The 24,579-nt window shown below is 37.1% G+C and overlaps 1 protein-coding gene across 16 annotated transcripts in view; it reads right to left on the reverse strand.

The window, feature by feature from the left end:
• The window catches only part of DMD (dystrophin), a 2,138,536-nt gene that overhangs the window by 1,367,066 nt on the left and 746,891 nt on the right, over positions 1-24,579 (reverse strand). For all 16 annotated transcript variants that reach the window (XM_058713880.1, XM_058713888.1, XM_058713887.1 and 13 more), the window contains one exon: positions 14,208-14,383. In XM_058713880.1, coding sequence (XP_058569863.1) covers positions 14,208-14,383 — 176 coding nt within the window. The remainder of the gene's footprint in view (positions 1-14,207; positions 14,384-24,579) is intronic.

Genomic DNA, 24,579 nt, shown 5'->3' on the forward strand with positions numbered 1-24,579 from the left:
AAAAAATTAATTAAGGAGATGTCAATATGAATTTTCTGTTCATTGCTATATAGTAAAGTCTGGTAGTTACTATTGTGCTACTTTAGATGACGTCAAAATTTGATTGGAGTCCCAAAATTTGATTGGGACATTCATTCTCAACATTGTCACTAACCTTAACTATGATCCGTTGCTGCCTAACTGATAATACCTATGGCATTATTAAATGGTTGCCATTCCCAGTTTATCTTTACTTTGGAATATTCCTTAATTGCCTAAAATCCCCGAATTTCCAAACTGTTGTGTATTCTGATATAAAACATAGACAATGGGGTGTCTGGGGGGTGCTCAGCTGGTTAAGTGTCTGATTCTTGATTAGGGCTCAGGTCATGATCTCATGGTTCATGAGTTCAAGCCCCGCATCAGGCTCCACGCTGATAGTGAGGAGCCTGTTTGGGATTCTCTCCCTCCCTCTCTCTTTGCTCCTCCCACCTCTGAAAAATAAATAAATACAAACTTTTTTTTTTTTTTAATTTTTTTCAACGTTTTTTATTTATTTTTGGGACAGAGAGAGACTGAGCATGAACGGGGGAGGGGCAGAGAGAGAGGGAGACACAGAATCGGAAACAGGCTCCAGGCTCCGAGCCATCAGCCCAGAGCCCGACGCGGGGCTCGAACTCACAGACCGCGAGATCGTGACCTGGCTGAAGTCGGACGCTTAACCGACTGCGCCACCCAGGCGCCCCAATACAAACTTTTTTTAAAAGCACAGATGACAAAGGTTGTTACGACAATGGTTAGCATTAGAAGTCTTACACTTGGACCCCCTTTATGCCTTGATACTAAAAAGACACCTATCATTGAAAAAAATTGTCTCTTCCCTGAAACTGATCTCTGCATATAAAGATAGCCAAATGCTCCATTAGGACCCTAGAGTCTATGAGACTTCAGAATGTAGAACAGTCATAATCTAGGATAAGAACACATTTTCCATACACAGACCTCATCTCAATAAATTCTTAAACAGTCTCAGGAAAGCTTTTAATTTCAGCTAAATAATTTGATGAAATCACCTTTAACTTCTCATTTCAAAAGATGGCATGACATAGAATTTAAGAACGCAGCCATCCTGTGCTCGATGCCTGGGTTCAAATCCTGGCTAAACTGCTTCCTGTAAATTTTGCAAGCATGAACAAGTCACCTGACCTTTCTGTGCCTCATTTGTCCCCTTGACATATTTGTGTCAGCTACTAAGATCACTGCCTTCCATGCCTCTTACTGGGTTTAAGCCAGCACCATGCTACTTTTCACATTATCTTTTGAGAAGACACATGTTTGTTGTAGTGTTTTGTTAAGCACTGGTAAATTAGGGGTGTCTGGGGGGCTCGGTCCGTTGAGCATCCAGCTCATGATTTCGGCTCAGGTCATGATCCCAGGGTCTCAGGACCAAGCCCCGCATTGGGTACCACACTGAGCATGGAGCCTATTTAAGAATCTCTTTCTCCCTCTGTGTCTCTCCCCTGCTTGTGCTTGCTTTCTCTCTCTCTCTCTCTCTCTCTCTCTCTCTCTCTCTCTCTCTCAAATAAAATTAAATGAAATTAAAAATGAAAACAAACAAAAAAGAACTGGCAAATTACAAACTATTATGGTAACCACAAGAATAAAAACTGCATCTGTATCTTGTAAATACTGCTGCAATAAACATAGGGGTACAGATATCTTTTCGAATTAGTGTTTTTGCTTTCTTTGGGTAAGTATACCCAGTAACATAATTATTGGATTATATGGTATTTCTATTTTTTTTTCTGTTTTATTTATTTGGGGGGAGAGAGAGCACAAGTCGGGGAGGGGCAGAGAAAGAGAGGGACAGAGGATCCAAAGCAGGCTCTGCACTGACAGGGTGATAGCAGTTCTGTTTTTAAGTTTTTGAGGAACCTCCATACTGTTTTCCACTGTGGCTGTATCAGTTTACATTCCCACCATTAGTGCATGATGGTCCCCTTTTCACCACATTCTTGCCAGCACTTGTTATGTCTTGTCTTTTGTATTTTAGCCATTCTGACAGGTATTAGGCAATATCTCACTGTGCTTTTGATTTGCGTTTCCCTGATGATTAGTGTCCACTGATAGACAAATGGATAAGGAACAGGTGGCATATATATACAATGGAATGTTACACAGCCATAGCAAAGGATGAGATCATGCCATTTGTGACCATATGGATGGTCCTAGAGGGTGTCAGGCTAAGTGCAGTAAGTCAGACTGAGAAAGACAAATATTATATGATTTCACTCATATGTGGAATCTAAAAACAAGTGAATAAACAAACATAAGGAATATAGTCAGTAATATTATAATAGCATATCACAGTGACAGATAGTAGCTATACCTGTGGTGAACACAGTATAACTTATAGAGAAGTTGAATCACTATGCTGTATACCTGAAATGAATACTGCACTGTGTGTTAACTATACTCAAAAAAAAAAAAAAAAAAAAAAAAAAATATATATATATATATATATATATATATATATAAACTGCAAAGGAAGCTATAACAAAGACAATAAAACAAACAAAAATCATCAGTGGTAAAATAATCTCATCTATTGCACCCTTTATTGCAAGAAAAGGCAAACTATGGCCCACGGGACAAATTTGGCCCACCACTTGGTTCTGTAAATAAAGTTTTATTGGAACACAGCCATACTCATTTATTTGCATACTGTTTATGACTGCATCTTCACTAGAGAAGCAGAGTTGAGTACTTGCAAAAGAAACTGTATGGTGCTCAAGGTCTAAAATAGTTTCTGTCTGGCTCTTTAGCGAGCAAGCTCTCCCTGCTCTATAAAGTTGAGATGATGTCCCCCAACACTCAGGGAGGGTCAAAATGGTATGGTTCGCAGCAGCTATATTGTTTTGCTCTGTCTCAAAAATGTTCATTGGCTCTCCATGACCAGATTAAAGTCTACATTCCTTAGTCTGGCATCGAGTACCTTTTTTACAAGCGAACTCAACCTACCTTTTCAACCTCATCTCGTATTTCCCTCTTTCCAATACCTCATACTTCTGCTTTAGGAAAAAGAAACACAACCCTGTGTAAACGCCAATTGTATACAGGTTTGTAGGACAGCTTGCATTTCAATTATCCTTTCCCACCTCACCTTGATGCCAACACGCCCCTGTCTTTCAAATGTCCACTCAGATGCTAATTTCTCTGAGCTTTCCATGTTCAACTCCCAGCAGGAAGTAAACTTTTCTTCCTTCAAACTTTTCTAACACCGTACTGGTACTTCCTCGTGACATAGCTTATACTAGATTGTAAACTTAGTGAGGGAAGGACTAAGTATAGTTCCCAGGTATAGCAACTGGAGTGCCTTACAAATCATAGCAATTGATGAGATATTACTTGAAAGAATATGAAAATTAGCAAGAATGCTAACTTTGCTGTCACTATATTCCTGAAACACAGTGGACTCATACTGACTATAGGAGTGTTCAAAGCACCCCTCCACACATTGGATGGTGCCGTGGACCATAAGGGAGGTAATTTAAACTTTAAATACTCTCAGTGTGAAAGCTCGCTGAGTTTAAAGGACTTCAACATGCTTTTATGTTGTGGGTCTTTAAAGTTTAAATAACTTTCAGTCAAGGTTCAGAAACTATCTAGTGCAATGCAGAAAGCCATTTAAATCTGACGTGTACTTACTGCCCCACTGCCGTTTCCTTGGCATCATGAGTTGTTTCAATCCAAGTACTTCTTTTAGTGAGCATTTCTATCAACTTTGGTTAAAACACAAAGTAAAACTCACTGCTCTACAAAGCCAAGGCCTTAGCACAGGCAGACATAATAAAACGCCAGTCAATGAGTGGCCTAAACAACAGCAATTTATTTTCTTAGAGTTCTGGAAGCCGGAAGTTCAAGATCAAACTGCTAGCATGGCCACTTTTCTGGGTTGTAGACAGTCATCTTGTCACAGCGTCATCACACAGCAGGGAAGAAGAGAGCAAGCTCTCTGCTGCCTCTTCTTAGAAGGGTGCTAATCTCATCATGAGGGCCCCACCCTCATGACCTCATCTAAACTTGATCATCTCCCAAACACCTCATTTCCAAATTCTACCAAATTGGAGTTAGCCCTTCAGCACATGAAATGTTGGGGTGGGGGGACACAATTCAGTCCGTAGGAGCTAGGTATAATTTTATCTGTGTGCGATGGTGTGATTTATATTGATTTATAGAGATACAAGCTCCTGACCAGGGAAGACAGAAGAATAAGAATATTCTCAGAAGATGTCAGAACAAAAATATTCTCTACTCTAACACAAATGTAGTAATGGGAAGATAACTATTCTAAATTAGTAATTGGGAATTCAGCCTTCTCCTGGGAAAAAGATGTATTATTTTTTACCTCAACAGTCAACAAGACAGGCACACATAATCAAATCTTACCAGTGTGAAGGCAAACAGGAAAATTCATATAAATTCCATTTTAGAGACGAAGAAATAGATACTGAGTGAGGTTCAGTGACTTTCTTTAGTCACACAGTTTCTGAGTGGAAGATCCAAGGTCAGAACCAACCTGTGCAGCCATAGGCCCATTTACTCTCAGATCCGCTCACCACATTTCTTTTGCCCTCTCTGTATCTGAGGGACCTACATTTCCCCCCATTGCTTGTCCTCTGGCTTCCAGTTAGGTTTGTTCAATTGAAGGCACTGGCAGAATACATAAAGAGGGAAGAAAGATGTCAAGGTGTTTTGGCTTTGCATTCTACTGTTGGTGGTATTTCTACAGCAGCTACATCTCCGTTGTGGCTTTAGTTTCCTTTAGATGGCTCCTCCCTCCTTTGATCCAAACTCTTGCCTGGCTGTCCTGAGAGTGTTAACCCCTGTTGGAAGGCTCCAGCTTTGGGGCTTTGGTAACCTCCTGTCCCTGCGTTGTTCCTCAAACTCCAGACACGCTAGTGTTTTGGGTTGCTTCCCTATCCCAGTTGCTTCCCAGTTTTCTACCACCTGCTTGGCCAATTCCCTGTATTAGGTTTCCTTTCTCTGAAACACCTAGAATTGTTTCTCTTTTCCTGATAGGACTCTGACAAAATATCCACTTAATATCCCATCAATATTTAGTGAATACCCGTGATGTGCTAACTTCTGGGTTATAGCTGTAAGTCTGGAGTTGAAAAGAAAAGGTTCATGCCCTCAAGGAGTTCACTGGAGATACAGATATGCAAAACCAAAATCATCACAATAGAATTCTGCAAGTGCTTTAATGGAAGTGTTAGTAAGGCTGAGAAATGCCTGGGAGAAAATCTACGTAGCTCGTAGCTCTTCGGGGAAGCAAGGAATGTGAGAGGTGGAAAAGGCAAAGTAAAGAAAAGACAATCTTAGGTAGAGAGAGATAACAGTAGGTGCAAAGAAAGAGAAACTTGAAGCAACAGAGAGCATTTTGGAGATCAGAGAGTGGTTGATTAAAGCTGAGGAGAGGGCAGTGTCACTGGAAAAGCAGTTTGTGGCCAATCTGTGAACTATTTGTTAGTAGTCTGTGGCAAGAAAAAGTCACCAGAGTATAAATCAACCAAGGCACAAAGCATACTATTCCATCTGATTTCTTTTTAATTGCACAACTTTCTTGACAAAGGAAGCAGTCCATTGATTTATATTCTAGCCCAAGCTCCTTATCTCATGGTGCCCTGGTAATAAACAGCTTGCAGACTATTTTGAGGAGCAGTGGCATACAAAGAAATGGGCAGGGGAAAAGGGAGTGAAGCTGGAGAGGTAGGCAGCTAAAGATCAGAAAGGAAGTTTTGTGCTATGCATTTCAAGGACTATGGGCAGAGAGCAATGATCTAATTAGAGGTGCATTTTAAGATGGCCCTCAGGAGGCTGTGAAGTATATGAAGAAGAAGGGTGAATGTAGAGGCAGAGGGATCAGTTACAAATTTCATGCAGAAAATGATCAGAGACTAAATTAGGATGAAGCCTGTATATGAAGGACAGGCTAAATTAAAGAGAATCTAATGGGCACACTTGGAGGGTTTTATTGAGGGGGCAGGTTTTAGGACCACTGGAAATGGTTGCACAGGTTGTTCACGGCATAACGCCACAAGGTGCTGCTCTCAGAATCGATGATGTGAATGGTGCTCTCTAACGTTGTGCAGTGTATACTGTGGAACTACATCTGAAACTTCTGTAAGAAGTCCAGGTGCAAATGTCCAATAAACATTTGGATCACATAGATAGGAACATCAAGAGGAGGGAGGTCAAGCTGGAGATATTAATTCAGAAATCATCCGCTATAGATGGCCAATAGACAGAAGACTATAAATGAGACTGCCTTGGGAAAGAACACGTTGTGAGAAGGAAATGAAACCAAAATTTGAGTCTTGTGGAGACTATTAAAGAGATAAGACGAGGAGACTGAGAAGCCACAGTAAGAAAGCAGAGAGGAAAAAAGAAACAGGAGGGAACAATGACCCAGAAGCCAAAGGAGTGGAAAATTTCAAGAAGGGACTAATCATCATCACTGTCAAGCACAGCACGAAGGTCAAGAAGACAAGAACTGAAGAGTGACCTTTGGAGTCAGCAATTAAGGAGCTCTCTGGTGACCTTGCTGAGGTCAGTTTCAGTGCTCGGTGTAGGAAAGGGTGAAGGAAAGAAACACAAGTAAGGAAAAAAGAGGTAGTTCAGATCCTCTGATTGAAAACCAACTTCTCCTGGCACTCAGCTATGCTTCTTCTTTCAGATGAATAAATAATAAATATGACTACCATTTCCTTCACTCAGGGAACAAATAAAACAGCATGTCATGGCTCTGGGAATATGGCCTCGCCTTTCTCTCTGTTGGCATCCCTGTATGACTTGCATTCTGGAAGAGCACATTTTCATACACCTGCTGTAGTCAGATATCCAGAACTATGTAGACTATTTTATAGGACCAGTTCCACTATAGTGCATTTCAGTTCTTAACATGTATTGGGCATGTACCATATAGAAGACCCCACATCAGGTAAGGAGTGAGGTATGGACCCTGGCCTAGTGAAGCTTTAGGTTGAGTGGATCAAACAGGTATACGAATAGATCATTTCAACATAAAGCAATAGGGGTGTCACAAGATGGATCAGGAGCATCACTTAGCCTAACTGGGAATTAATGGTTCCTATCAGTGAGACTGGTTTGGGAAAAAGAATCAAGAGTCAGGTTGCAGCTGCGATGATGCTCAAGGGCACTGATTTCCAAAATGTGGGTCTTGAACCAGAAGCATCAGCATAACCTGGGAACCTGTTGGCAATGAAGTTTCTCAGGGTGCCAGGGTGGCTGAGTCAGTTAAGTGTCCAACTCTTGATTTCTGCTCAGGTGATGATCTCATGGTTTGTGAGGTCAAGCCCCGCATCAGGCTGTGCACTGACAGTGTGGAGCCCACTTGGGACTCTCCCTCTCTCTCTCTCTGCCCTCTCCTACTCATTCTCTCTCTCCCTCTCTCTGTCTTTCTGTCTCTCTCTCTCTCTCTCAAAATAAATAAATAAATAAACTTACAAAAAAAAGAAATTAAGTTTCTCAGGCACCACTCAAGACCTACAGTCACGGAAACTCTGATAGGAAGAAGCAATCTGTCTTTTCATAAGCCCTCCAGATAATTCTGATTTATGCTAATATATAAGAAGCACTGTTTGGGGGCAATGGTTCTCAAACCTTAAGGCTTACCAGAATGTCCTGGGAGCTTATGAAAGATTCCTAGGCCCACCTGCAGAGTGTGTGATTCAGCAAGTTTGGGGCAGCCCCATCCAAATTCACATTTCTAATATGGTCCCAAGAGATGCTGCTGTTTAATACACTGCACAAACAATGTCACTGCTCTAGGTATTCTCTGGCCCTTTAGTTTGCCTCTAGAATTCACATTCCTATATTCTCCAAAACATATTAACTTATTCTTGACTTATATGACAAAATAATTTTAAGAATCTAAAGTAGGTGGTGATCTTTTGGAATATCTGAAGATGGAGTGTAAGGTTTCTATTCTTCACCAAAAATAGTTTCTAAACTGAAATCTGAGTCTATGACCAAGGTCATTTGACTCTAATACATAAAAAGAAGCAAGCCATTGCAACTCTAACACTGGAATAGAAATTAGGAGACTCAGCAGTAGTCCTTATTTTGCAACTGAAAGCAAGTTATTTAACCTTTCCGGATTTCAATTAACCTGTAACTGTAGACAACTCCAGAGTCTCATCTCCTTAGATAAAAGATGCAAAGTTTCATTTTTTTCTGGATCGTGCCTAGGGGCAAAAATGTTATCACTGAGACCAACACCCGGAGTATTTTAGGATCAAATTATCATATAGAAAATTAAAAAAAAATAGCTTAGACATATTAATTATCTAGTTAGAGTCTTGAAATAAACTAAATTGTTTTAGTTTATCACTTCCAGATTATAATTTGGGAAGCAAAGTTCAAATGAATATCCAACACAAATATATTTTAGGCAATGATCTTATAAAACTGCCAAAAGGGTCTTATCTAACACTTATCTAACTTCCTTTCAATGCTGTGACATAAATTCATGTCAGGAAATGGACATAAAAAGAAAGAAAGCAAAACAAAACAAAAACAATTAAGCTGCAAAATAAAACTAACTAACTAACTAACTTATTAACTAACTAACTAACTAACTAACTAACTAACTAACTAACTAACGCAGGCCTGTAACTGACCCGGGAATTTATTCTGCCATTTAGTAAGCATGCAAGGAACAGTCAGAGAAAGCAAACTGAAGACTCAAGTCTGCTCAGCCAGGAGAAGATAAAAAAAGACTAGGTGAATTTCAGTATTTACAAATATCTCTATACTCCTCTTCAGGTCAAAGGTACTCATTTACTAGCACTATACTTGGGAAAATTATCTTTATTACGATAGCATTTACCTAAAAAAAAGATTCAATTTGCAGTTGGTTTCACCTGGTTGATGCAAAAATGTAAATGAAAGCCGTTATGAACGTCTTTTAAAAGAGCTGCTACACGATTAGAAACTAATCTCCTCAATAAATTCCAATTAACTAGATAATAGATCTAGTTTTAACATAGTCTGAGTTCCATACTCTGATAATTACCTATATGTAAAATAATATCACTGAACCGCAGGGATAATTTACTGTTAAAAATAATTACCCTGTGACCCAACATCATTAACATTTTTGTATATCTTAGTGTGAGGAGGACAATTTATGCAGTAAATACAACAACAGTAGAAACTGTGTAATTATTAAGGAATCAACTAAACACATCTTAGATATTAAAAACAAAACAAAACAAAACAAAACAAAAAACAAGTGTGGTACAAAGCCAAGTCTTAAATCCTTTAACAGATGGGAGTAAATGACAATGTCCTAATGGGCAAAAATAGAATTATTAAAGTTTATTAGAATGTTCATTTGTTTATTAACAACCATTCCATGAAGAACCAGGCGAAATTCTTAAGTGCCAAGGAATATAAAATGTTAATCATCACAATTAGTTGAACTGTATTTATTCACTCTTTCAACAAATATTCGTTGACTATTGCATGCATGGTACTATATATATGGGATCTAAGTAAAATATAAAGGAGGATAATAATAGGACCCCTTTGTTGTAAGTGGTGATGAGAAAAATTGATGTGGGTAACAGTAAGACATCTACCAAAAGAAGGTAATGTAATTTACTGGCTGAAGTGGAAAGATGCTGGGGAAGCTAGAAATAAGAGTGATGGGAAGATAATATTGAATATCGTAAGAAGTGAGTTATGTTTTATTTTGGGGGTAACTGGAGTTACCACGATCTCAAGTCTGGAAGGTCAGCATAAAAGCCACATTTTAGATACATTAATTTGATGTGGATTAATCAGAAAGGGGGCAAGCATCACAGCACGGACATATATGGCTTAGGTTATGGAGTTGGCAGTTAGAATGATTGGGAAATAACTGAAATGCTCACTAGCCCAATAGTATAATGCAATAATAATAAATAAGGGACAAGACAGGAGAGCTGAGATTGACAGAAATGGAGAAGTCGGGTGGTAAATTTTGTTTTCAAGAGGAAGATGAGAAGGTAATCTGTTGTTATATTCTTTAAGTTTGAGATGATGTTTATTATGGGATTTTTTTTTTTTTTACCAATAGCACATGATCACCGTTTCCACCCCCACCCCGACTGCCACCTTCCTCACCATCACCACCTCTCCCACCACTGTCTCCACCACCATCTCTCCCACCTCCATCACCTCCACCACATGCACCCCTAACCCTTCCATGTCCACCATATCCAAATGACAAGAACAACAGCTACTGCATTCACTGAATTCTTACTACCTTACAGGCACTATATCAAATGTTTCCACTTCATCCTCAGTATTTTATAAAGTGATGAGAGTAAATTTGAGGCACAGGTATTAGGTAATTTGCCTGGAATCATAAGCTTATAGTTAAGACTGGCAGGTTTCAACCATGAGTAATTCTGGTTCCAAAGTCCATGTTGTTCCCAATATTTGCCACTCCTTTGGACATACAGGCAAGAAATTTTAAGAAGTAAAATATTTGCACAATGTAAAAGTTGGTGTAGTTAAATAAACAGAGGCGACAATGGTTTGCATTTGATTAAAAAACACTGACACACTGACTAGATGCACAAGTAAAGTACATAGTTTTAAAGATATAAACATGAGAGGGCCTGGGTGCCTCAGTCGGTTAAGTGTCCGACTTCGGCTAAGGTCATGATCTCACAGCTCTGTGAGTTTGAGCCCCACATCAGGCTCTGTGCTGACGGCTCAGAGCTTGGAGCCTATTTCGGATTTCTGGGTGTGTGTGTCTCTCTCCCCCTCCCCCACTCATGTTGCATTGCCGGGTCTCTCAAAAATAAATAAACGTTAAAAAATAAAAAAAAATAAAATAAAGATATAAACATGAAATTTAGGGGAAGAGTCAGATATGGAGCTGTAAGTAAGATCTCAGGGTCATTCACTTAGTGCCAGACTTGAATCAACATAAAGAAGCAATTCATTTTTTTTTTTTTTTTTTTTTTAATTTTTTTTTTCAACGTTTTTTATTTATTTTTGGGACAGAGAGAGACAGAGCATGAACGGGGGAGGGGCAGAGAGAGAGGGAGACACAGAATCGGAAACAGGTTCCAGGCTCTGAGCCATCAGCTCAGAGCCTGACGCGGGGCTCGAACTCACGGACCGCGAGATCGTGACCTGGCTGAAGTCGGACGCTTAACCGACTGCGCCACCCAGGCGCCCCATAAAGAAGCAATTCAAATGAAACCAAAAAAGCAAAACACATGCATTTATGAGATACTACAATAGTAACTAGGCAAAGGTACAAACCAAGCCAGTGGTAGGTGCAGAACTAGTTGTGTGTCAGAGAAACTGAAAAAGGAGGTCATTTTTAAAAGATGAGCATTCAAAAGATTGTCAAGACTACCGTCTTGACAGTTAAGTGCTAGTGGTTCTCACATGGGACAAGAGACAGGCACCAGCTATCATGAAGCTTTCAGTCATGTTTGTATGATGCAACTTGAACCATTACACTCTCTTAAGCAGCTGTCATCCTGTAGACAATTATCAGTTATTGATTTTTTTATTTTTTTAAAGTTTTTTAAATGTTTATTTTTTGAGAGAGAGAGAGTGTGTGTGAGTGGGGGAGGGGCAGAGAGACAGAGGGAGACACAGGATCCGAAGCAGGTTCCAGGCTCTGAGCTGTCAGCACAGAGCCCTACACAGGGCTTGAACCCACAAGCTGTGAGATCATGACCTGAGCCGAAGTCAGACGCCTAACTGACTGAGCCACACAGGCACCCCGATCACTTATTAAATTTAACCGTCCTAAATGTTCACGTGTTTCTGCTCTTTGTTCAGTACAAATTTATTGATCTAGAATCTTATATAAAGCATCCATCTTATTGTACTGTCCATATCTGGACATATTTGACAGTGCAAGTTGGTCTTACATATAATTATGATATCACAAAACATATAATCTGGGATGGATTTAGGGAAACCAAGACGTAAGATCACGTTAATCATTTATCTACTGAAGAAACATTTTCCTACCCAGTCTAGCTTCTGTAGTACACTACCTCAGTTGAGATCCTGGCTCAGATAGATATTCTATAGCGGTGTATAATAGTAATATTAGCCATACTTATCTTGCAGGGTAACCGCAAAGAATAAACATGCTATGCAGATAAAACATTTAATCTAGCACTGAGCACACAATAAAATCATCAGTAAGTGTTAGCTTTTATTTAAGTAATATATTCTTTATGGTCCCAATTGGTCATCTCATTTCAGGCGCTTACAAAAACTGCTGAGAGGATAAGATGCAAACAGAATTTAGGAGACAAAGTATTTCACCACTAGCGACACTTTCCTGAAAACAAAAAGCAATCAGAACTTATTTTCTTTAACCAAATAACATTCACCAAACAGAAGCCAAGAATATACTTGGCAGGAGCCAAGAGAGAGACGGACATGAATCAACTTGTTCTGCTGATTTCTGTATTAGTAGAATGTTGAACACATTAGGAGGGTAAGACAACTAAGTTTCCACACTGCTCTGCTTAGAAAATTGGTGAAGAGCTGTTGAGTTGTCGCAAAGGATCCGTAAATCCATGTCTCCACTAAGCACTGTCTGGAGACACATGTTTCACATGACGTGAAATTAATATCCATGCTATTAGGTTCATAAAATGCAGATTCATTAAAAGCTTTACAGATTTGTTTCTGCCATTATGTTTTTTTTTCCATCAATGTTAAATTTTCAGCTACTATTAGGAGTAGATCCTTGAAAGCTGTTGCCCCAAATAGAATGCTAATGCTTAAAGATTCAAAGAACCATTTAACTGGAATGAGGGTCAGCAAACTTCTTCTGTGAGAGGCCAGATAGTAAATATTTTAGGCTTTGTGGGCCATATAGTCTCTGTGGTAATCACCCAACCCTGCCCTTGTAATGTTAAAGCAACCACAGATGATGTATATATAAATGACTGTGGCTGTGTTTCAATAAAACCTTATTTATGGACACTGTCACCTGAATTTCATAGTATTTTCACATGTCACAAAATATCCTTCTTTTGATCATTTTCAACCATTTCAAAATATAAAAAGAATTCTTAGCTCATGAGCCATACAAAAACTGGAAGTAAGGTGGACCTAGTCAACTGGCTTTAGTTTGCTGACCATTGGATGAGAGGATTCACCCAGCCACGCAGATACAACCAGGGAGAAAAGCCTAGCAGTTCACTGCGGGAATTATGACAGCAGGTTACAAATCACGGATTAAAAGAGAAGTATTGAAAGTCCCAAATAATGTACTTGAGTAACTTCTCTAGGTGTTTTTTTTTCCTTTGTCTAGAACATCTGACATGCTATTTTTAGGTATGTGTTCTTCTTCTCATACTTCTATACCCTTGTATACATAAATTCTAATGTCAAGTGTTCCACGCATTCCTAAACATATGCTGCTAAGAAACATAAGGCAGATTTTAATGTTCTTTCTTAATCTTAGAATGATAATAATTGGAAAGAAAAAGAAACTGTACCCTTTTATGACTTTCATGGTAGTTCTGCATTTATGAAATTTTATTCTCATCATTTTAATATACCTAAGGATGTACATAATACCTAACTTATCTACAATGTCTAGTTGCAAATATCCACCAAAAGACAAGTTAAAAATTCTAACACCTTCAAGATAAGACTTTATAAATATCAAAGAACAGGAAATCTATTCTGTAATTACTCCTGATTTAGGATGTGCAGATTGAGACATTATGTTCTCATAAACTAGCAGAATGGATCTTGTCTATTATAGGTGTACTTCTTCTTCATGAAAATGTACTTTCCATTACTGGAAGAAAAGACACGTAATGCAAAAGTAGGCACTGAACAAACGGACTCTTCATAAGGGGGGAAAAACTCAGGATAAAATGAGTCTGTGGCAGTTCATCACCCGTGGTTTCTTCTTTTAATCCAGGAAAACAATATTTCCATTAAGCATTAAACTTTTGTTAGGATGCCGATTCCTGGGGCAAATTTTAAAATTCACTTCACAATTTTTCTAACTTAACTGACATTACAGGCACCTGAGGCTTCTAGAAATATTGTTTAAATAAACGCACTACCATCCAACAGCTATAAATGAGTTTTCCTGCTTAACAATTACTTTTTGCTTCAGGATAAAGCCATGACTAAGAGCCTCTCACCTTTTCCTAATTTCGGAATCCACAATAATCTGCCTCTTCTTTTGGGGAGGTGGTGGTGGCAGTTCCTCTTGGGCATGCTTTACCAGAATTTGCTCCCTCGTGGTCACCATAGTTACCGTTTCCATTACAGTTGTCTGTGTTAGTGATGGCTGAGTGGTGGGGACAGCCTGTGAAATCTAGGAGAAGTATTGAAACAGAGGTCACACATTGCTTGAAAGACTTCAGTAAAGACTGCATGGAGCGGCAAAGGAAAATAATGAGAAACTGTCCCTGCCTGTTGGTAAATTGACCTTCAGATCAAAATAGCACCATATTGAACCCAAATCAAATTGTTTTATCTGACTTAACTTATGTTGAGTTAAATCACAAAGGGAAGTAATCTCAAAACCAGAAGTAAACTTAGCGTCTCTTCAATTGAATGGTCAAGCTATGGGAAATAAAGGGGGGGCGGGCAAAGGAGAAAAATGTAGGGTTTCACTCTAACAGTTAATTAAACGTACTGTTTAAAGTGCTTACCACATTGATATAAATTTTATAAGGTAGACCAGCACCAACTTCATTGCCTTAGCATACCGCAGATGCTTATTAATGTGGTGAATGCATCTTTAGTTATCATATACACTAATTAGTTATTATCCACACCTTTTTAGACAAAATTATTTGCACTTGACAATAAATGACTTTTTAATCAAATAAGTGAAATACCCTTTAAGACTACAAAAAAAAAAAGGTTAACATAAAGTACCTACTAGTCCAAAAGCATATTTAATCTAAAAAGCATACTACCCTTGTTAGTAACTTAAAATATTTGAGTTTCCACCGTTAGCATTAAAGATACTTCTTGGTTTAGAAGCACACTAACTTTGTGTTTAGACTTTTAAAAAACCATCTATTAAGTGGAGATCACCACTGTTTGGAATAATATGGTTTGTGATCCAACTGATGAGAAGCCATCACCTCAGTAAATGGGCAATACCAGATGAGCTGTGCAATGGGGACACACTCTCCCTTCCTTCCCTAACCACCAGCTCCCTCTCACACAGTCCTCCTGTGATTAGAACTGAATAGTTACCTCTTGAGATGTTAATCATTATTACTCTTCTAGTAATCTAAATCATTTGGAAGATCAATGTACAGGGAGACCAAAAGAGGCCTTCATTAGACCCATTTATAGGTACTTGACGTGCACAGAGCTAGGGATCTGACTGAGGTCAAATCAGTTTGACTAATTTTCCTGACCATGCCAAGAGGTATGGAAAGGGTCTGGGATAACCTCCCTACCTCACACATGACTGATTCCTTCAATGGGAGGAAATCAGGGAAGCCTCAGGATCTTCTTATTACAGGTTCCAAAGAGGCAATTGTCAGTGATGTAATGAAATCTTTTGTCACAATGTCTTGTGTAAAAATTGGTTTTGACAAATACATTTTAGAAATGCTGCCCTTACATATGTCAAGGACTTAGAGACTTCCATTTCGGTAGGCTAGTTTTTTTTTTTTTTTTTTTTTAAGGACATTAAGAAATACTGAGTTTACGCATGTGTCAAGCACTGGTTTTATCTTCTTTAAGATCTCCATGGATTCATGATTTAGAATCCATCATTGAGCCTCAAACAATACTTATACAGTCCGTTGACAAGTTACACCAAAATGGAGGCAGAAAGTAACACAGCTGTCAAGAAATGCTTAAAATATAACCTCAAACCTACCTGCACTCAACACAAAATGATCATTACATAATCAAATTAAGTTTACCTTTAATAAATAAAAAATGTAGGTTTTGAGGAGGATTCCAAGAGTATTTCATTATTTCAGAATAGTTTTTTTTAACCACGAGCAAATTTTTTTGTATACAATGATGGCTTGAAGGGAATACTGTTCGGGGGAAATTTTAATTTTATGTTAGGTACCAGAATGCAGAAATTTTGAAAATGAAAACCTACTGTTTACAGTTGTATCTAATGTTGTGAAACATTTGTGCTGCTGAATATCTGGCTATGGAGTTAATTTCTATCAAGTTATAATATCTTCTCATTGATACTTATTAAACTGGATAGATGTACCCATGGAGGGGAGGTTAAAGAGAAATGGCAACAACACATACTATGAAAAGGCATTTAGGAATATGGCAAACCTTCTAAGAAAGAAAAAATAATCTATTTAATGAATTAATAGTGAGACACAAACCTGCAATTGTTCTACACTATAATCATTACTATAATTGGAAATATTCCTCCATTTCCTTCAGGATGAAAACAACAACAACAACAACAACAACAACAACAACAATGGTGCAGTGACCCTGTAGCCATAGGATATTATTTGTTATATATGACAAATTAATAATAACTTTCAAAACCTAGCCATATAATCAAATAAAAACCACAAGGTCAACTACTACGTTTCCCCCATGACTTTTAGTTTATTGACTGTAAACACTTAATTATGTGTTAGAATCATTAGAAACACAGAGAGGAAGGGATTATGGAGGTCATTTAGTATAACCTTACACTTACTATGGGATTTACTATTCCCAGAAGGAGACAACTCCTTCCTGAATATGGTAGCAAATTTTCCCGTTAGCAAAGTTTTACACCTAATGGAAGCCTGCCTTATTATGACTTGGTTCACTTAAAGCTTGTTTTGAACCCTGAACCGACATAGAGGGAGCTGAGTATTGTTCCTATCTGACAGTCTTAAAGATGTGAAGACTGATAACCATGACTCTGATAAATCTTATTTCCAAGTTTTAAAATACCAGGTATGGGCTCGAGTGAGATTTGATCTGATTGGTGCTCCTAAACTTAGGTTTCTTGGCTTTGGACCTCCTATGTAATTAAGGCAAACTAAAATTATATGAGTTGCTCAGCAGCTGAATCACGTTTTAATTAAATTCCAACATATAGTCTATATGTATCACTACGGAACATTCAGAAATGCATAAAATGGAATCTCGATTTTTAGTGATCTTACAGCATAGTAGTGAAGGTGACAAACACTCAAACAATGGTGAGGCAAGTGTGTGCCACATGAAAAATACAAGTATGCAAACTAATTACATGCACTAAACATCCAGTAATCAAGGTAGTTTCTTCTTAAGTGTTCATAAGCAAATTTCCCTCAGCCAATAGCCTCATATTTAAATGTATTTGATGCTATAGGCTGCATGTAACACTTGTCCCTGTTAGTAGGATCAGCATAATGGTAAAACAGAAAAAAAAAAAACTTAATGTCTGGAGGCACTGGCTTCAAGAAATTACAGGACAGGCATGTGATAGAGTTATTGTACATGTGCCAAACATTTTCAATGTCATTGGAAAATGTTTACATTATAGTACCGAGTGAAGAATGCAAAATATAACTATCAGTGATTATGTTTTGGCAGAGAAAGCACAGGTAATTTCAATCGTAGACTATATATTTCTATATTCTTTTTTCCAACTTCCTACAATAAAACATTTTCTGCTAAATGTTGCTTCTGCAGGCAGAGAAAAATTTCAGAACTTTTCTGTTCAAATTGTTGTTTTAAGTCTATCATTCCCATGTATCTTTAGAGCTATGGAATTATGTCATCCAAATACATTAAAACAACTAAACATCAGGACAAATAAAAATCTAATAAGAATGACTTAAGGTCTCCATTAAAATGCTGAGTAGAGCAAGGTCAAAATTAGAATATAACATAGTTTGCATTATATTCAACAGACATTGAGTGTATCTAACTAAATTCTTATTCAGTCACCTTTCCTCATTTTTTTTGCTCAATTAACATACAGTGTTACATTAGTTTCAGGTGTACAATGTAATGAATCAACAATTCTGTACATTCCTCAGTATTCATCACTGTAAGTATACCCTTAATCCTCTTTACTTATTTCACCCATCCCCCACACACTTCCGTTTTGATTATTAGTATATTGAAAATGACTTCCAAATGTCGTCATGCAAATAAAATGTATTCGTTTTTAAATAGTATTTCCTTGATCTGTCAGTTAATCAGCTAGTAAAAATGGCAAAGAGTTCGTTTAGACTTCTTACAGCGATTAAAAGTGGGGGTCTCTGAGCCAGGTGTCACAATTCTCAAACACCTGGTCCACAGTTGACAAATGGTAGCATTTAGTGTAGGTTCATGTGTGTCTCAGACTCTTGCCTTCTTTTCTTCATATAAATAATAGGAATGGCAACAGATGTCTCACAAGGCTGCTGCAAACAGCGCCACCCTCATGCCAGGCAACTTATGGCGTCACCCAGGTCCCTTCACTCAAAGCACCCCAGGCTTCGTTTCATGCTCTGCTGCCACACTGTTGACACTCTCGATAGTATTTGAATAAGAAGCCCTGCATTTTCATTTTCCACTGGGCCCCAAAAATTATGTAGCCAAGTCTTAGTTTCAAGAATTAAGTTATGTAATGTCTGAACACAGAAAGTTTTCTCGATACCTATTAGTAATAACCGCTATCTTTTCTAAATGTTCATAGAAAATTAAAAAAAAAAAATCTCTACTGAAACTTCTCACTCATAAGGTGACATGTGTTAATTTCCAAAAGTTACATTTTCCTCCTGTGAGAAAAACTGGAAGAGCATTTGCCGAGCCTCTTGATAGGCTTAGGGTATACATCTTGCAGTAAGGTTGTACAGTTTTGCTGGTTCTGGAGGAATCAAACTACTCTCAAACAATAAAATTCTTGCCAACTTCTCTTCCATTTGTCTAAAATGCACATTTGGATGGGAAATGTATGTATATTCAAGCATATTTAAAGAATATAAAAGGGGATACAATGAAAGGAAACATTTCAACCACTTTTTTTCTGGTTTCTTAGGGGCAACTAGTTGTACTTACCACCTGCTCTCACGTTTTAAGTTAACTCTGTTGGTGCTGGGGTTTTTTTTGGCTGTATTCTTAATTGCATCTTTGATTCTTCCATGTAATTATTTAAATATTCTTGCCTTTATAAGTTCTTCGGGGTTGCAGAGTTCTACTTCTTGCATTAGGAAATATTCTACTATTTGAACAGTTAAAGAAACTTACTAAAAAAATTCAAGTTACGAAGAATCAGTTAGCTACTTTATCATGTCATCTTCATTATTATTAAAATACTAATGCGTATAATACCTACCAATTACAAAGGTCTTTGCATGTCCCACGCACTATGCTAAGTGCTTTGCATTCATTATCATATTGAAAATACTTAGAAAAGTACTTGCAATGAAGGCTTATTAAATGGTGGCTGTCATTACTTCATGGCTCTAAGACTAAATAATAATATTATTGCCATTTTACAGATAAGAGGTAAAAGTTCGAGGTAGACACAGCTTGTAAGTGGCAGAACAGAAATGTAAATCCAAGTGTCAATGTTCACTTGCTGCTATACCTGCTCACATTTCTGAATGGTGATTTTCCTTTAAGTGTGTGTTTATATATACACACGTGCATATATAAAGTCAGAAGAAGATTGAAAATGCACACAATGGCATAGGACAATGTTTTAATGCCTTTCAGCTCCTGATAAACTTGAATTAAATTTGGGGAAAATCAAACAACTTCAATACCTGAAATTTTAAAAATTATAATCAGGTTGACAACTGTGAAACAGAGTTTTTTGCTGTGTAATTTTTACATACATTACTTTACAGTGATCAATTGACTTTTAATAGGTATGGAAGAACTGCAGTTCTACAGTTTAAAATATACTGCATAATCATAGCAATAGCTTTAGCACATAATTACGAGCCAGGCTTAAAACCATCTCCACAGGCATAGTAGCACAAGGCTCAAATATCTGATGGTGTGAGGATTTACAATTCTAAGCAACAGAAAGAATTTTACATGTTGAACCTTGTGAGAAACCTGGGGTAAAAAATATCAGGTGCTCACAAAGGAGGCTGAGGGACTAATCAAAAGGCTATAGAATCCTCTATCCCATGAACAAGTACAGAGGAATTACCATGGCTAAGGGGAGTATAAAAGGAGAACCAAAGTTCTTGAGAGTGGTATGATAACTAAATTTTACTCATTTATTTATGTATTTATTTATTTATTTTTAACTTTTATTTATTTTTGAGAGACAGACTGACGGACAGACAGAATGTGAGCAGGGGAAAGGCAGAGAGAGAGGGGGAGACACAGAATCTGAAGCAGGCTCCAGGCTCTAAGCTGTCAGCACAGAGCCCTACGCGGGGCTTGAACCCATGAAATGTGAGATCATGACCTGAGATGACGTCGGAGACCCAACGGACTGAGCCACCCAGGCACCCCTAAATTTTATTATTAATTACGGTCTTGTTTTGATACTGATAATAAGGCAATAGAACATCTTGAAAAGATAAAACATTGGAATCATGAGCATACTTACAATCTATGTTCAAAAGACATCAAAAAAAGAAGTATTTCTATTTGAAATAAAATATATAATAATTAAGAAGGCTTATTCTATAAAACTGTTCAATTTCATGTATTTTATCCCTCACTTCATATTATATTTTGTACAAATTATCAGAAAGAAGAGACTCGTGTTGGATTCAGGATTCATATTAAACACTGATTTTGAGCAACTGTGTGAATTAAGTGCATCTGCAAAAATTCAAGGAGCAATGAAATTTATTTTTTCTGATCCACCTGACATGAAGTAATGAAACACCTTCTTTAACTAGGGATGCAGATGATCAAGTATACACTGAGACAAAAACTTATGTTTTCTTTATGTGGTATTTCATTTATTGTCTGTAAAGAATAAATATATCATATAGATACTGATTATTTTATTTTCAATGTATCTTAGTCACATACTCCTGATGAGTGAAATATACTCATTTCAGAAGTCAGTCTTCTTTTACAGGATGAGAAGTGTATTTTCATTATCATCTTCCAGCTGACAGTGAGACTGATATAGCAGAGATAGTTGGAAATTCTTCACTAATTACTCCAGAGTTTTATATAAAATTTCAAACAAAGAGAAACATATCACATGCATTTAGAACTGGAAGGATACTGTTATGGAAATCTTCCTAGCCCAAACTCCCCTTTTTATAAAGAAGTAATGAGAGATTCCAAAAGTTAACTCAGCTCTTGTCTCTTAAATTTTCAGTGCCTACATCATGTTACTGTAGACAACGAACTTATAACATAGTAACTATTACACTGATAGACAAGGGCAATTCTCAAACACCTACTTTAGTTGGAGGTAGGAAAAGAATACAGTTCATTTCCAAAGTTATTTGAGCTGTAACTTGGAAGTTTTCTGATATAACTGTTAACCTAAACAATTAACTAAAATTCAAGATGGTTAGTCTATGAATTCAGGTAGTCCTTGAATAAGATAGAAACCTAAAATAAGTGAAGGATTTTATTTTAATTCTAGGTTTTATAAAACCATTTTTTAAATTGGCGTCAGGTTGATGAGGCTTAGAGAACTTTCAGGAACCAATGAAAAGGGTTGTCAATGGAAAGGCCTTAGAGTGTTGTGAATTAAAATCATCGGCAAAAAGAAGAGAGGCAAACCAATTGTAACTACATCTTAAGTATCAATAGATCTACAAAACAATGCTTTGAGGGAGGGCACAGTCAGAATGTGCACGTAAAATATTTTGTGGAGAATAAAAAGAGGGATCTCTAAAAAATGAGAATGAACTAAAAAAAAAAGTAACTAGAGAAATGTTAATCTCAATACTTTTGAATGCCCCATTTGCATTTCTGGTATTCTTAAAAATACTGGCTTATTATGTTCAACCACGTTTTACACTATTCATATGTCTGGCAAGAGTTTTAAAACTCCCAGCAGGAGACAAATGTTATATAATAGATATATACATACATAATGATCACTTACTCCGTTTGGGCATCTGTAACTACAGATACAGAAATAACACCATAAACATTCACTCTCATGTTCAAGGAGAGGAGAATCCTAGGTATATTCATTTTATCTTTAAGATATTTGTGCTTATAGTTCAGAACATTGCAAAAATGGTCAATAGAAATACAGCAAAATATTCACAAAATGGGAATGAGATGTATAAACTTATATGTGTCATAAAATGTCCCTTACTTTTGGCAAAGAAGATAATTTACTCTGCTAAAAAAATGACAAAACTAAGGAACTTTTGGACTCATTTAGATATATTGTTACATTTAAACACCTAATGCCAAGTTTAACTTAAACTACCATAACACATTATAAAGTACATGAATATTATGCCCTTTCCGAGGTATGTATGATTTCAGTTAGATGGGGAAAAATGTTTCAAATCACTAAAATTATAGGTAAGTTTAAAGTATTAACTATAATGAACTTCTGACTATCATATTCCCTAATTATAATCAAGAAAAAAATACATTCATCCGTGTTACAGCATTTAGAAAAAAAAAAAAAACTAAATTTCAACAAGCATATTTATAAAAAAAATGTAGAGTACACAGAGGGTCATTTGAGTATTTAAATAAGTCAATCCAGAGTTTATTTGATTTGTTGTCTTTTCTCATCTTAAGCATTCACATAGCAAGGGTTATTATTCTTCCTAACTTTGGGGAACAGAAAGTATTTCTATTTTCTTATGCCGCCTTTTTTATCAACTTAAGCGTCCTGAGCTTGTGTCCAGGCATTAGTCAAGCCAGCCCTGACTTTGAAATGCAGAGAACAGCCTCACAGTTGATTTTTTTCTTCATATTTTGATCTCTTGCCATGCTACTATTTCTTAAGGTCAAAATCCCTCAAAGCTTTGACCTGAATAGCACTCAAACATTCGGGCACACATGTCCTTTAATGTGAGCACGATTGGCTACCCTGTCACCTCAGTCACAATTCCTATATCCTACTGGATTTTAACCATTACCAGATTTTCCTCATTCCTTAAACTAATTCTAAAAAGGATTTTTAGAAGACTAAGTATATCATGTCATTAATGGGACTGATTCTCACAACATCTCTACTCCTGCAAACATGCTGGAAAATGTGCATACAAGAGAGCTTTGTTCTTCAAAGTCACAACCTTACCCTCAACATTCTTGGACGTCTTCCCATGTTCTTTCAATCAAGTTCAATTTTACACGCAAGGAAGAAATTCAGGGCTTTTTAAGTTATAAGATACTAGTTCATGGCTCGCTCTATCTCCCTTTCAATTCCTCTGTCCTCGGGTACCTTCATTTTTATCTTCCTTAGCCTCCCAACTCATCTCAGCAGTGATTTGGACTGGGCCTATGATAGTTACTTTTGCGGGGGGGGGGGGGGTGCGCAATGAACAAAACCAGAAATCGAACTGTAGAAAAGCTGAAGATTAGTGTTCCAAAAAGCAACCTACCTAATATAAGTCTATGTATCTGCTTACGATCTGGTATAGTAGTGCATAAATGTTTGAAAATAAAAATTAAAAAAAAAAAACAACAACATAGTGAATCACAAAAAGCCCTCCAGACTCACTGAACAGTATCCCCTATATATCAAGAACACCAGTGTTTTTTTTTCCTCCAAAATGCTTTCATGTCTGTGACTTTATTTTATTGGCAAATACAGTGGATACATGCTGTACTGTATATTGGACATCATTTTATAAAGAACTGTATGAACCAGAACTAGTGGTTTTTTATTATAGGTTTTGAAAATTTCAAAAACAGGAAGGTGAATAAGTACCATAGGCAGTAGTCTTATAATTTTAGGCCATTAAAAACAAGGTTGCTAAGGTTTTTTACCAACTAGAATAACAAATCAGTAACATTTTGATGATATGCACAACATTTTTTTTAGAAAGTAGGCTCATTCCAAAGAGATAAGTATATTTAAATACTGCGGTCATAGAAAGGTCTCCAATTTCCCCATTTCAGGCAGCACTGTGGAAGTAAACCACAACGTGGGTATTGCTCAATGTGTCACTGTCTTGTTAACTCAGTGTTTAGTAAAAATATGGTCTGCAGACCATCAAAGGCTGCATGCAGATTACTGGTTTACTAAGTGAGATTTTCTGAGCATGCAATCTAGGACTATGCATTTTAATCAGTTTCCCAGGTGATTATTATGCAGACTCAAGTTTAAAAAGCACTAGATATAATACAAGTGAACAAGAACATGACCTACTGTTAACAGTTACATCTCCATAAACGTACCCCTTTAAAGGGATGCATTTCTAAACAGTTTTCTTTATAAGGTAATGCCAATCCTTCTTAACCTGGTAACCGACCATTTTATAGCACCAATAATCTACGGAACCAATGGGTACATATTGGAATGATATCATTGTTGATTTAAAAAGTATCAAATTTTCTCATGTCTCACATATTTATTACATAAATTCCAGTGCTAATGCAAACTAGCCATGGCCAGATCATATATAGTAAGAAGAATTATGACATGGTTATAAAATCACTACTCATTCAAGCAAATGC

Source organism: Neofelis nebulosa, chromosome X, assembly GCF_028018385.1.
Source record: "Neofelis nebulosa isolate mNeoNeb1 chromosome X, mNeoNeb1.pri, whole genome shotgun sequence".
NCBI classification, from domain to species: Eukaryota; Metazoa; Chordata; class Mammalia; order Carnivora; family Felidae; genus Neofelis; species Neofelis nebulosa.